Source organism: Sycon ciliatum, chromosome 4, assembly GCF_964019385.1.
Source record: "Sycon ciliatum chromosome 4, ocSycCili1.1, whole genome shotgun sequence".
NCBI lineage: Eukaryota > Metazoa > Porifera > Calcarea > Leucosolenida > Sycettidae > Sycon > Sycon ciliatum.
Window position 1 is genome coordinate 4181892 of NC_088646.1, and position 13408 is coordinate 4195299.

Below are 13408 nucleotides of genomic sequence, written 5' to 3' on the forward strand. Positions count from 1 at the left end.
GTACAAGTACCAGGCTGATTGCTAGTCACGGTGGTCTTTAGTTACAGGTTTTACTGTACTTGTGATATTGCCGGGATTGTTGTGCGCATAGTTTGGAGGGCAGAGACTTGACTGGAAGCTTGGGGAAGAACATTGAACTTCTCTCGGAGTCCGGACTAACGTTACAAGGCCAGTGCTGGGCTGAATGCCATTGGCCTGAGGAGGCTGCACAGAAGCATTCACTGGGCTGATTCGCATTCAAGCCGCTGGGCTGATCGAATACAGACAGTACCCTCAGAGAGAGACCGTCAGGCCCAAGTCAGATATCCAGTATTGAAATGAGGCTGGTACTGTTTGTATTCGATCATGGACACGAGGCTACACTTCCCCTTCATAGGCTTTAATCATTTAGTTTAATGTTCTAATGAGAAAAAATCTTACTGGTTTGCTGCCATTCCTTCTCTCCCCCGCACTAAAAGAATGAAAGACGGGCGTCACGTGCTGATTGCATTGAGCATGAAACTTGGAATTGCAACAAATTAGCCTTGCTCCTGTGACTGTTGCACTGAAGTACGTATTACTGCACAAACCCTACACGTATTTGAAAAAAATAGTTGACACAAAAGCTCTGCATTATCTTAGGTCTGACATGCAAGCATGTCCATATATGCTTATAGGCCACCTTGCTTGCAGCTCTGGGGAAAGAAAAAAAAAGATTTGCGTCCCCGGGTGGGCTTGAACCACCAACCTTTCGGTTAACAGCCGAACGCGCTAACCGATTGCGCCACGGAGACACGCTGGAACACAGCAGCTCTACAATGAGTCTAGTGGTTCGAGCAGGATCACTTATCATCATAAACAACAATGCAGACTAACAAAAGACACTTGGCAGGTGAAACATACCAGCAAAGTAGCAAGGCCAGGGGTGCACAGAGCGGGCTGTAGGGATAACTGAAAGAACGCCTTGAATTTGAAAGCAGAGTCTACAAAAGCTGGAATGAGAAGAAACACACAAAACAGAAGAAGAGAAAAGGATTTGGAGTGGGTCAACTGGGCGTGGGAGTGAAATAAAAGCTTCCGTGAATACATGCAGTGAAAATGTGAAATAGCCTAGAAAATAAAATAAAATAAAATTCCTATTCAACAGCAAATCTGCCAGTCCAGGTCACACAGTCTGTGAATAAACTTTCTCTCAATAAAGCAAGCTGGTCATTGACTCAAGTACTAGTTAGTCTCAGTAGGGAGATCTGCAAAGAAAATTTACCTTGCAGGTCACTTCCCATCCTCCTCACTCTCTTGCTTTTCACTGCTTCCACTCCCGTCCGCATCAGCAGAGCAGAATTTCTCCCGCAGTCGAGCCATCATTCTAAGCGCATAGAACTGCTGGTACTCGGCTGGAAGTGCGGATAGAGACTGCATGGATTTGTCGAGTGATTGCAGCGCCCGGCCGGCAACGGATGGGTCTTTGTTGCCGTACGGGTCGCGCTTTTCGTACATGTCCGCGTCCAGGTGCCGCCAGAATACGTTGACAGCCACGCCAAAGTCAAGCGCCAGGACATTGTGCGACCAGAGTGCCGGCATAAACAACACTTCGCCCTCACGCAGCGTACACACCCACCTCTGAGCGTGTGCATAGTCAGGATATGCTTTCAGGTCCGGCTCAAGTGGGTCAAGGATCGGTGATTTGTCGCTGCTCAGGTAGAGATGTAGTGCATCAGACGGTGCAAATAGCACTACCCGTTTGCTTCCTTTTACTTGCACCAGTACATTATCCATCACCTACATACATGTACACAGACGCACACATGCAAGCATACATGTACACGCCAGCATACAGGTACACGCCAGCATACATGTACACGCCAGCATACAGGTACATGCACGCACGCACACACGTACATGCACATGCATGCACACATGAACACACACACAAACAGACGCGTATCATTGAGTAACGCAACACACATACAGAAGGGATCGTACAAATAACATTGCAGTTTCACCATAAGTTGAATAGGCACAGTAGCCGCAGCAGCAGCAAAAACAGCCACTACACGCAATCCACATTGACAGTACCCGGTCCCATACCCTTTCAAGGCTTAGTACTTCAATGAAACACTTCAGTGTCCAACCCTGAAGCTAAGTACACCGGGCACTAGGTTATGCAGGGTAAACGTCAATCGGCAACGTTAGTCCAGGCAGCAGTGCATGCATTCAAACTTTCAAAGTCCAAACCTCTGCACTAAAGAAACGATGCAAATTAATGCGACGAAAAAAATAATGTTTTTCACTAACAAGAGCACTTACATCATAATGCGTCCAGAGTTGAATACCAGGTGAACCAAGGCGGAGGACCGAGGAAAAGAACTGACTATCGTCAAAATAGCAAGGTAGCTGCAAGTCATTGGCAATTTCTGGAAACTGCACAGCGAAATCAGCACAATCCTAGAACAGGAACAGGACAGGACAGGAACACAGATATACCAGAGCACAGAGCAGAGCACGTGACATTAAACCTCCCTGACTCAGCCAGGGATTGGACAACACAGCTACAAGCATGTAATACCACTTACACAAACACATGAAACAAGAGCTTGCTTTGCTGGACGTTAGAGTTACAAAATGATCTCAAATGTGATACAAGATATCTGAACTGCACATAGTCTCAGGCAAAAGCAGACTACGCGCGGCACGCATACACTACACGCCAAATCAAATCCAGAAACAAAACAAAATGTACCTTACGTGCGTCATCGCCCAGCGCACGCAGATAATACTTTTCATTCTGCACAAAAAACAGGAGAAGTACACATTGTACTGGTTTGAAGACAATAGTGTTATACAGGAGCATAGACATAGAGTTGTATGATGGCAATGACCTGGAAGTATCCACAGAAGTACATATACTACCAAACACTATGGGGAAAGCCTTGCCATTGCTCCTTTTCTGATGTTGAGCACTCCTTCTGCACAATCAGTCATCTAGACGGAACTTTAGCCCTACAGTTATCAGCATTTATTTATTTTATTCCAAGCAATACATGGCTGGGATAGCCAATGACCACTTTGCGTGGCGATTGCAAGGTTTTTATAGCCAACCACGGCTAACAAGGAAAAGAGTAAGAAGTCAAAAAGAAAAGGAAGCATACACATGCATGTACAAAAACTGATTTTGTGGGCGTGTGTGCGTGCGCATGTGTGCGTGTGTGTGTGTGTGTGCGTGTGTGCGTGTGTGTGCATGTGTGCGCACGCGCGGGTGCGCGTGTGTGTGTGTGTGTGTGTCCCATATGGTGTGCGGTATGTGCAGCGATTTCCATAGGTTGCGGGTTCGATTCCCGACGATTATGGTCACACACATCTTTCTTCTCTTTCTCAGACTCCTCCTGACTTTTTTCATTCTCCTGGGTGGTTACCAACAGCCAGTGCATGCCGGAGTATGTGCTGTGATGTGTGTGCGTGAAAAAAATGAAAAAGACCAAAAAGTAGGGATTTACTGGCCAGAAAAAAGCCACTTCATAGCTGTGTGGTGTAGACCAGGCTGAACAGTGGCGGTCAATTCTTCAGCCTTGCAAGCTGTTGAATGGTGCAATCCCAGCACAAGTCACTATGGCTTCTGCTGTAGCATCGCTATCATCAAATGGTCAAATGGTGTGTGTGTGTATGTCTGCTTGCATGCATGCATGCGTGTGTGTGTGTGTGCGTGTAGCGGTACCTCAGAATAGAAGAACTCTGTCAGTGGTCCCGTGGCAGATGCACGCTGCACAAGCTCATCGAATCCAAGATTCCTAGCCCAAAACAGAATCAAAAACACAAGCATGAGTATCATTATGACGGTGCTGTACATGTACTGTGGACAAATAGAACAAATTATATTGCGGTAACTCTGAGCTTCATGTTAAATATTACATTCAACAGCCAACAATAAAGTAAAGTAAATTATCGTGTCCGTTCTCGAAGGGAACTCACGACGGCCGCTCACACCCGGTAAACCCTAGCGGCAGATGCAGCGCCTAACGGTGGGGGTGAGTGGATAAGTCTCACAACCACTGGCACAAGTGCCGAGAAAGACCCCATTAGCCGCATCCAGACAACAATAGCAATGCACAATTATCCCCACCACCATCACCCCATAGAAAGGTCTTCACGAGGATCGAATCGTCTCATTCTTTTACCAAATACTATTCAGTTCGGGATCTTTGCCACAATTTGGCATACTGTATTTAAAGGGGAAGTATACCCTAAAATCAAATTTTCACCAGTTGTAGTCTTCGGGGTGCTGAGTCGAATGGTCTTGGTCCGAGGAAGCTGAGACGCTCCCTTCCTACTTGAATCCCAATCGAACTCGCGCACTTCCACCGAAACTGGGTGACTGCGCCCTACTAGATGGGGATTTGTATGCAAAATCTCACTAAAAGCGCCATTTCGTTCTTATAAAAGCACGGATGACCGCGATTGGCCCATATGTTGTAGTCTTTTGGACGCTGAGTCGACTGGTTTTGGTCCGAAAAGGCTGCGATGCAGCGTTCCTCCTTTATTCCCAATCGAACATGGTTGAACAAGCGGTCACGTGCTCCTGCGCACACCAGTCAGCTGGTCACCGTGCCTGCAGGGTACAACTTACTAGCCTGTTTGACCTTTTTTGGGTGCAGTCCTGTCACTCGAGTTGAACCTTGGTGTGAAAATTGTCGCCTGCTGGCGCGGTGACCAGGTGATTTGGGCAACCAGGACCACGTGACCGCTTCTTCAACCATGTTCGATTGGGAATAAAGGAGGAACGCTGCATCGCAGCCTTTTCGGACCAAAACCAGTCGACTCAGCGTCCAAAAGACTACAACATATGGGCCAATCGCGGTCATCCGTGCTTTTATAAGAACGAAATGGCGCTTTTAGTGACATTTTGCATACAAATCCCCATCTAGTAGGGCGCAGTCACCCAGTTTCGGTGGAAGTGCGCGAGTTCGATTGGGATTCAAGTAGGAAGGGAGCGTCTCAGCTTCCTCGGACCAAGACCATTCGACTCAGCACCCCGAAGACTACAACTGGTAAAAATTTGATTTTAGGGTATACTTCCCCTTTAATTGGCAAATTTTCGGCGCATTCGAATTACGGCCTCCCTGTGCTAAAACCCATTTCAGCCGCATCAAATTTTCGGCCTGTACTGCTGCCACATGTATACACTGTCACACTGAACCTTGCAAAACAAAATTTCGGCCGCAACAAATTTTCGGCCAAATATAACCAGGCCGAAAATAACCGAAAATAAATATGCGCCGAATACTTGTTGACTTGGCTTCACATATTTGGCCAAGCCCCGGCTTATCTGTCTGCCTGTCCCTTGCCTCTTCATGTCTGACTGTTTGTCTGTCCATCCATCTGCCTGCTAGCTACTCATCCTGTAGTACTAGTATATACTCTGGTCTATAGTCTAGCAAACTATACACTGGATATATTCAAACAATAGGAGGACAGAGGAAATGTTTTTACTCAGAGTTTCACGCACTAAGCGATCATCAGAAACACAGCCTCCTGTTTTCTGATGATCGCTTAGTGCGTGAAACTCTGAGTAAAAACACTTCCTCTGTCCTCCTATTGTTTGAACCAGCTCTACCACACGGTATTGAGCACTCTCTTGGACAGCCTGGAACCTCTCTGTTTCACTGGATATATTCTTCTAAAATCCTTACACCACTCTTGGTATAGTCTGCTTTGTCCCCCCCCTTCCCCCTCCATACCCCTTCTGCATTTACTTCTTGGTTTAGGCTATCATGACACTACGGTACAAAGCGCTGCGTCTACGTCCACGCAAGGAGTTTTGGTCAGTTGTCATGATGATCCATGTACGGGGTGAGAACGGGAGCAGAGGAAACGGGAAAACGTAGACGTGGCAGGGTGAGGGAGGGGGGGGGGGGTACAGGTTAGACCTCTCTATAACGTAATCTTTGGGGCATGGTCATTTTAATATTATAGCGAGGTTCGTGTTATAGTGAGTTGGGCACACCAATATGCAACATGTACGTCAAAATGACGCTCTTTGCTGACTGATTACAACTGCAGCGCTAATGATCCACTCCGATCAACTCAGGAAGGGTGTCTACTGTATGTTTTGAAAACACTACTGAAGTATGTCAATATGTACTCTACGCAATTGTAGTGTTGGCAGAACGCATCAACGCCAGTATGGCCCATACTGGCGTTGAATGCAAGCAAGGGTATGAAGCCGTGAGCAGAAATTATGTCAAGAAAAGAATGTGATTCGGGCCGGAAAGACACTCAACTGTAGCCTTGTAGGACTTTTTGTGTTATACTGAGGTCTCTGTGCACGTGGGACCAAGCAAACACTGCGGAACAGTGCGTTATAGCGAAAATTACACTCTAGTTCATTACGCTATAGCGAGGACATTTTGTACAGAAGTAATGCAGTTTCGGCGGGGACATTTGCATTTCGTACGTTATGAGGTTTATGTTTTAGCGAGGGTTATAGCGAGGGTCGTTATAGCGAGGTCTGACCTGTATACAACTTTTCGGATGAACATGCGTATCTCCCCCAGTCTTTTCCAAGCGACCTTACACGTGCGTTTGAATTTTCAAATTTCTCCAAAACGCGACAGCGTGTACGGGTCAAGAACTGCGCCTGTGTGATGACACGACCACCCGTTTTGGATTTTTCACCGTAGACGTATACATAATGTACGTAGACGTAAACGGGAGTCAGAGAACGTAGAGTGATAGCCTTATGAGCTTTTCCGGTCGTTTAAAAATTTAAAAAACAAACATGTTATCAACATGGCACATTTACTACGTGTGTGATATTGCGTACAGGTGTATTTAACAAACTCACTTGTAGGCGAAGTTCTTTTTCACAAAATCCATCTTATCTGATGGACAAACGTGCACTTTCACAGGTCTTGATCCCACAGTTGTACTCAAATATTCGGGAGTCCACGTTCGCACAGCCTCGCCAAGCTCAATACCACGCAGAATAGCGGGTTTTCTGGCAGGGTATATTTCGGACAGAAAGAGCTCTTTCGTGACGTTCTCCACAACAGGTACTTCTTTATCAGGGTTCTCCATGGCTGTAATTACTAGTCAAGATTAAAATTTCTAAATCACTCCGTCACTTCATCCACGAAGAATTCTTCAGTAGTAGTAGTAGTGTTTATTATTTGACTAGGGGAGTCCCAACAGGCATGGCCTTGTTACAGGGAACCCTAGGTGAATCTTTGTGAGGTGAGCAAAAGTACCAGCAGATTGTGCCTTCAGCAACTTTTCAAGGCCACAGTCTGGGACAGATAGGGCAGCACACGCAGTAGTTACCAAGACGCGTCAAACAACAAGAGATGACTGAGTCTACAACGATCCAACATCCAACATCCAACATCCAGCTTTCTTGCTTCTATTTCTACTTTCTAGTATTTTTCGTTTCAAAAAAATAATCACGTGCGCCACGTGCACCCTCTTCCATTGTTGTTTGAAATTAAAAAAAACGTCTCGACGCTGCGCTGTCAAATCAAAGGAGAAGCAAGGAGGTTTTCAGACGGCTTGTTCTTTACATTTTCATTCCTTCGCAACCATGGCTAGCGCCGAACCAGTATCGACATACACTGAGGAGCAAATGGCTTCAGATGATGTCTCCAAAAAGGACATCGTCACGTTTCTGCAAGAGAATGGCAGAGAGAAAGTGAGTATATAATACACCTTTGAAATACTCAGGGATATCGTAATGGGTAGCCACCGTAGCAATGCCATGGGTATTTGGATTTCAACCCGTAGCTAGACCGACGCATAGCTATTTTAAAAGGTAGTTCGGAACAGTTTGGGTGAAATTATGATGTTGGGCATGGGGATGTATTTTTGTGGGCAAGCATAGAACCCATGCATGTACAATTTGAAAATGAGCTGCACCATGACAAAAGGGTGCTTATGGCAAAAAAATCACAAACTGAGTTATGGACACAGCGCAATGGCTGAATTCTCACTGCTTCTGTTGCAAAAAACCGCATTCAAAAAGCTTGATAAATCGCAACGAAACTGATCAAATTCGAAAAGAAAATGTGCACTCTCAATATTGCACACTCAACTTTCAAACGAGTTTTTCGCAGTTTGATGTCGCGTGCCATAAGCACCCTTTTGTCGTGTCGCGGCTCAAATATGATCAGCCCATAGAAGACTTTTACCACGAAATATTTGGGGTCACCAGGCATTATAATCTCCCCAAAGGGAAATAACATCCAAATTGACAAAGCCCGTGTATAGGCCCCTGGGCGTATAGAATAGCAGCCTCGATTTCCTGGGCGTATACAAGGGCACGGGCGTTATTTTGGAACCGGGCGTATACTTGGAATAGGGATAGCAGTAAATATTGGGTATCTGTACCTGTACATGTACTGGTATTGCTGGCATGGCTGGGCGTATACAGGGGCATGGGCGCTATTTTGAAACAAAAGTGTTGACTTCCCCTGACTGGGCGTGTACACGGACGGTGGGCGTATACAGGGGCTTTTACGGTAGTACAATACTGCCGGGCGCCGAAGAACCGAAAGAACAGCCACCGAAGAACAGCCACCAGGCTAGAATTAGTACATGTAGGGAGGGTGCTGGATTAAAAACTCAGATTTAGGCCGAGTAAAAAAAATTACTAGATGATCGTCCTTTTTTTGGAAAAATCGGGGAGGGCGGGAGGATTTTATTTTTATTTTTTTACTTTTTACCCTCTCATGCACACAGTGTACACAACAACATCAAGGTTTTTTTTCTCTTTTTTTCTTTTTTTTTCTTTTTTTCTTTTTCTTTCTTCAGCAGATCGATACTGACGTTGTGATATACTAGTAGTATGTGGTCCATATAGTAAAGAAAGTATTAAACAAAGCGTGCACATGTTTCCTGCATCCGCGATCGGTAAAAAACCAACGATTTCGGCAAAAACTCACGATTTAAAAAATAAAATATTTCTTGGGGCGCTGACAAAAACTGGGGCGGACGGGGACGATCATCTAGCTTTTTTTTTACTTGGCCTTACATGTACTTGTTGTGTGAATGTATATGACATGTTGACTCTTGAAACTGTGCTGGCTTGTAGACTGCCGAGAGTACGTGATCTGATGCTTGCATTGCTTCTGTGTTCGGTGTTGCTACTTCTCTGATTTCCAGTTCCTGCGTGACAACAAAGTGTTTGGCAAGGTGGCAAGCATTGCTAAGGGAAGCAAGAAGGACCACTTGATTTCTGTCTACAAGAAAATGTTCGAAACAAAGGTACAGAATTCCGTCGAGGAAATAAATACAACTTTGATGTACAGTACGTCAAGAAGCAGTTTGGTGTTTCAATTTGAATTTTTTGTGCTACCTGTACTCTTCTTTGATTCTAAAGGACACCTCCATGCAGCTTCATTGAACTTCAATCATTTGCAAGCAACTTGCCTACACTCGCGTATGCACTGCATTTCGCACCAAATCCAGTACAGTAAAACCTGTAATGGCGACCACTCGGATATGGTGACCACTCGACAGTGGCGACCACTTTTCCTTGTCACGGACGCATTCACATTCAAAACAGCTCGGATAAGGCGACCACTCGCCTAACGCGACCAACGACCACCCACCCGCGACCGCGTTGCACCCGGTACCCTCCTACAAGCACATGTAGAATGTACATGTACATGCACACTGTGCACTGTGCACCACACATGGTGGATCTACACATCAGCGCAGGAAGTGTAGATGTACATGGTGCATGCACGACACCTGACAGGTCTGAGCCTGAGGCCCCCAGGCACGAGTCGTGATAGTACTTAGTAGCATACATGTTTGTATTGTAGGTGTGTGCAGTGAGAAGCACTGATCAAAATGATATATCGCATGTACATGTATAGTGAATATGTTCACATGACCCACTGAACCTGGATAAGAAGACCACCTGGCCAAGGTGACTACTTTTTCTCGTCCCTTGAGTGGTCGCCTTAGACAGGTTTCACTATATCCAATGTTTCGGTCTTCATGACCATCGTCAGGAAATGATGATGGTTATGAAGAGTGAAACGTTGACATAGTGCTGGACGTTGTGTGAAATGGAGTGCATACGTGAGTGTAGGCGAGTGTACTGTTCCTGTGTTGAGACTCTTTTGAATCTGTTATCTCAACTACTAGTACCGGTATGTCAATGTTCCAGTCTTAATGACTATCGTTGTTTCCTAATCTGCTATCTCCTTGCATTTATTTCATGATGCTCTATTCTTGCTTCATCTTCTCCACCTCTTCTCTGTGTGTCCCATGACTTCATTGCTTCAGGCGTTCAAGGGCACCGAAGGTGAGGGTGATGCTGTGGAGGAGATGACTGCGAAGGCAGCTGCAGTCACAGTTACTGAAGAGGCACCGGTGAGAGAATGATGACTATTAAAACGAAAGCAGCTGAGTAGAGCAAGGCCAGAGCCTTGTATTCCTCTTGCTGAAGAATTGGGTATACCGGTATGCACTGGGATCAATTGTGCAGAATTACTGAAGTAGATATAAACACACTGAGATCAACCGTCCCTCTCGGCGGTGCTACTACAACTAAGTAGCATAGCTCATACCTGTATTGAAACTCTCTCTCTCTCTCTCTCTCTCTCTCTCTCTCTCTCTCTCTCTCTCTCTCTCTCTCTCTGCTCTCTCTCTCTCTCTCTCTCTCTCTCTCTCTCTCTCTCTCTCTCTCTCTCTCTCTCTCTCTCTCTCTCTCTCTCTCTCTCTCTCTCTGCTCGTTGTAGGCTGCTGCACCAGAGAAAATCCGATACACCAAACAGACCACTAAGAAAGGCTCTACGACCAAGGTGAGGAAGGGAGACTTGGTTGGATGCAACTACACCGGCACTCTAGAGGATGGCACCGTCTTTGACACCAACATTGCAACAAGTAAGTCGCAGGTCCTGTCTCACAGGGCTCTATCACCTGATCCTGCACAGGCATAGCAGTGCTGCTCAATGAAATCCGGCCGCATGAGTCAAATTTGTGCCTTGCACCATTTCGCGGCCCAGTGTTCGCATGTCTAGGGCTGCGCATCGCCCGGCGTGTACTTGAGTGACGAGACTGGATTTCATTGAGTAGTACCGTATGTGTGTGTATGTGTGTGTGTGTGTGTGGGGGGGGGGGGGGGGTGTATACTACTTTCATGAGTGAACTTTTCAGTGGTGGTTTCAGACTGTAGCCAAGTAGTAAATCCCATTCAGGACAATGCTCATAGTCGTACTGTGCACTAAACTTTATTGCAGAAAACAAGAGTCAGTATGCAAGTCTAACCCCAGTCCCATGTGCCGGGTATTGGATTCACAACATACCGATGTAATGATTTTAGAAATTGCATTGTGAAGACGGCGTTTTCTGAGCTGGGTGGAGCACTCCGATGCCACCAAATTTTCTTTTCATGGACAGTGATGTCAACTTGTGCTTTCCCATCGCTTGATATGCTCTTTGGTTCACCAGGTAAGAAGAAGAAGAAGGATGCTGGTCCTCTGAAGTTCCGTGTGGGCCAAGGCAGGGTCATTCGTGGTGTAAGTGTTTGGAACTTGGAATCTGACCTTTCGTTCGCTAGGTTGTTTGCGGCTCTGCTCTCCCGGTGTTGTTGCATGAAATTAATAGTATTAGTAGGATGATTGTTGTGGACATCAAGTGCCAAGTCCATGATTGGCGGTGTCGAGTTCACCGTTCCACCTAGAACTGCGTGCTGGTGTCGTGCAGGGCTTGAGTGATATCCCCCACCACCACCACTAAGTGCCGAGTCCATGATTTGCTGCGTCACTTGAGTTCACCGTTCAAGCTCGGTCCGCATTTTGATGCTGTGCGGGGCTGGAGTCATATCCCCTAGTGTCCGATACGTGTGCATGGTTTGAGCTGATGTGTCAGGTATCGGAAGAGTAGTGGCTTGACATTAGCAGTACCTCTGGTGGCTCTGGTGAGGGAACAATTTTAAATACTCCAATGCAGCATTATTTCAGTTGGCAGGTGAACTGACTTTTTGTTTAAATGGACTTCTGTGTTCATCGGTTTGAGGGAAAGGTACAAATGTTTTTTTGTGTTGTAAAAAAACTTGTAATTTTGTCTATCACTGTAGTGGGATGAAGCACTTCAGACGATGACGGTCGGAGAGAAAGCAAAAATCACAATTGAGCCTGAATGGGCTTACGGCAGGAAGGGCTTGGACGGAAAGTAAGTTCTTCTTCCAACGTAATGTTTTTCAAATGTCATGCATCATGGAGTGACGTTCTACATGTACTTCTTCATTGTACAGTAAAACCTGTCAAGGTGACCACTCAGACCAGGTGATTGCCTGTCCTAGATGACCACTGCAGCCGGGACCAAGGGGTGTTATTTCCAGTCGAATGACCCTGGATAAGGAGACCATCTGTATGCGGCGGCCACAGTTGGCATGTCCCTTGAGCGGCCGCCTTGGGCAGGTTTCACTGGATTGCTTTTCCCACTCTCGATGTCAGATCTGGTCAATGACATCAACTCCCCAACTCTCCTTTGACTGGAAATAACACAACAACGCAAAAGTACCAACTGTCCTACAAAGAATCAGTACATTCCAAATTTCCGGTTGTTTGTTGACTACCAAACAACTATCGTGTGCTTTCGAAACCATGGTGACGAAAGTCGGGAAGTGGTCTATACCGTGCTTAGCCGGATACACTCAGTATGTGCTTCTGTGTCTGTGTGCTTGTGTGCTTGTTTTGCCTGTTCAGGATTCCACCGAATTCAACATTGATATTTGAGGTCGAAGTGGTCAGTGCGGAGTAGACTGTTGACTGGACCCCTGTTGTTTTCCTCACTGCCTCAGTCTTTGGCCAGCCACCTAGTTGAGTACTACCAGTACATGTCGGTCTCAGCACAGAGATTAGCCAGGCGCTTTGGTTCCTACAGGTTACTCCACATGCTGCTTATTGGTGTCATGGTGACCTCTCCCCTGCTCAACCACACCAACAGCCTATATGCAATCGTGTTGTTTGCATTCCCACAACGTTGAAGCTTCTCTGGCTTTTCCGCGCATTATGCGTGCTCTTCTTTAGGAATTTGTTGGCAGAGCTCAAGTGCGGCCTCCCCATGCCCTGAAGTTTGTCATTCGGGGCTTGGCATTTTGGTTTGGCCGTGTACTCTTTTCAGTATTTTGTATCTCCTGTGCTCCGAGTTGAGAATCGTCAAGGCTATTCGCTTTTACTTTGGACTAGTGATAAATACCATACCATTCTGAAGGAGTCTGTTTCCCTACGGTAGCACAGTCAGACCTCGCTTATCCGGTCCTCTTTTATCCGGATCCCTCGCCATCCGGAAGAAATTCGTTGGTTACTGATTTACAGCATACTGTAAAACATGTAATTTTGGTGCATTCAAATTTCGGTGCCAGGGACCTGCCAGGTTTCAGGTGTTATTTAGAATTAGGTGACCAGCGGTCCCTTCACATACAGTG

The 13408-nt window shown here is 46.1% G+C and overlaps 2 protein-coding genes and 1 non-coding gene across 5 annotated transcripts; 1 reads left to right on the forward strand and 2 right to left on the reverse strand.

Annotated features, from left to right (window-relative positions):
- Positions 1–455: 455 nt before the first annotated feature.
- On the reverse strand, positions 456–7369 carry LOC135813989 (tRNA wybutosine-synthesizing protein 5-like). 3 transcript variants are annotated; one of them, XR_010553144.1, is made up of 7 exons: positions 7234–7369; positions 6818–7114; positions 3692–3764; positions 2720–2764; positions 2287–2424; positions 883–1758; positions 456–570 (listed from the first exon to the last, which is right to left on the reverse strand). XR_010553144.1 is itself a non-coding variant. In XM_065327036.1 (7 exons), exons 2-6 carry the CDS (start codon positions 7048–7050, stop codon positions 1252–1254), a joined length of 996 nt encoding a protein of 331 aa, XP_065183108.1. In that variant the 5' UTR covers positions 7051–7114; positions 7234–7369; the 3' UTR covers positions 803–971; positions 1244–1251. The 3 variants fall into 3 exon arrangements, 2 of the variants coding, with proteins under 2 accessions (XP_065183108.1, XP_065183107.1); XM_065327036.1 differs by lacking the exon at positions 456–570 and having other exon boundaries at positions 803–971; positions 1244–1758; XM_065327035.1 differs by lacking the exon at positions 456–570 and having other exon boundaries at positions 803–1758.
- Trnan-guu (transfer RNA asparagine (anticodon GUU)) lies at positions 700–773 on the reverse strand. The gene has a single exon. It is a non-coding gene; the product is annotated as a tRNA-Asn (tRNA).
- An 84-nt stretch (positions 7370–7453) lies between the features above and the next one.
- On the forward strand, positions 7454–13214 carry LOC135813990 (peptidyl-prolyl cis-trans isomerase FKBP3-like). The gene is made up of 7 exons (XM_065327037.1): positions 7454–7657; positions 9127–9228; positions 10261–10347; positions 10716–10860; positions 11428–11495; positions 12056–12150; positions 12687–13214. The coding sequence occupies exons 1-7, from the start codon at positions 7550–7552 to the stop codon at positions 12739–12741; spliced, it is 660 nt and encodes a 219-aa protein (XP_065183109.1). The 5' UTR covers positions 7454–7549; the 3' UTR covers positions 12742–13214.
- The last annotated feature ends 194 nt before the right edge of the window (positions 13215–13408 follow it).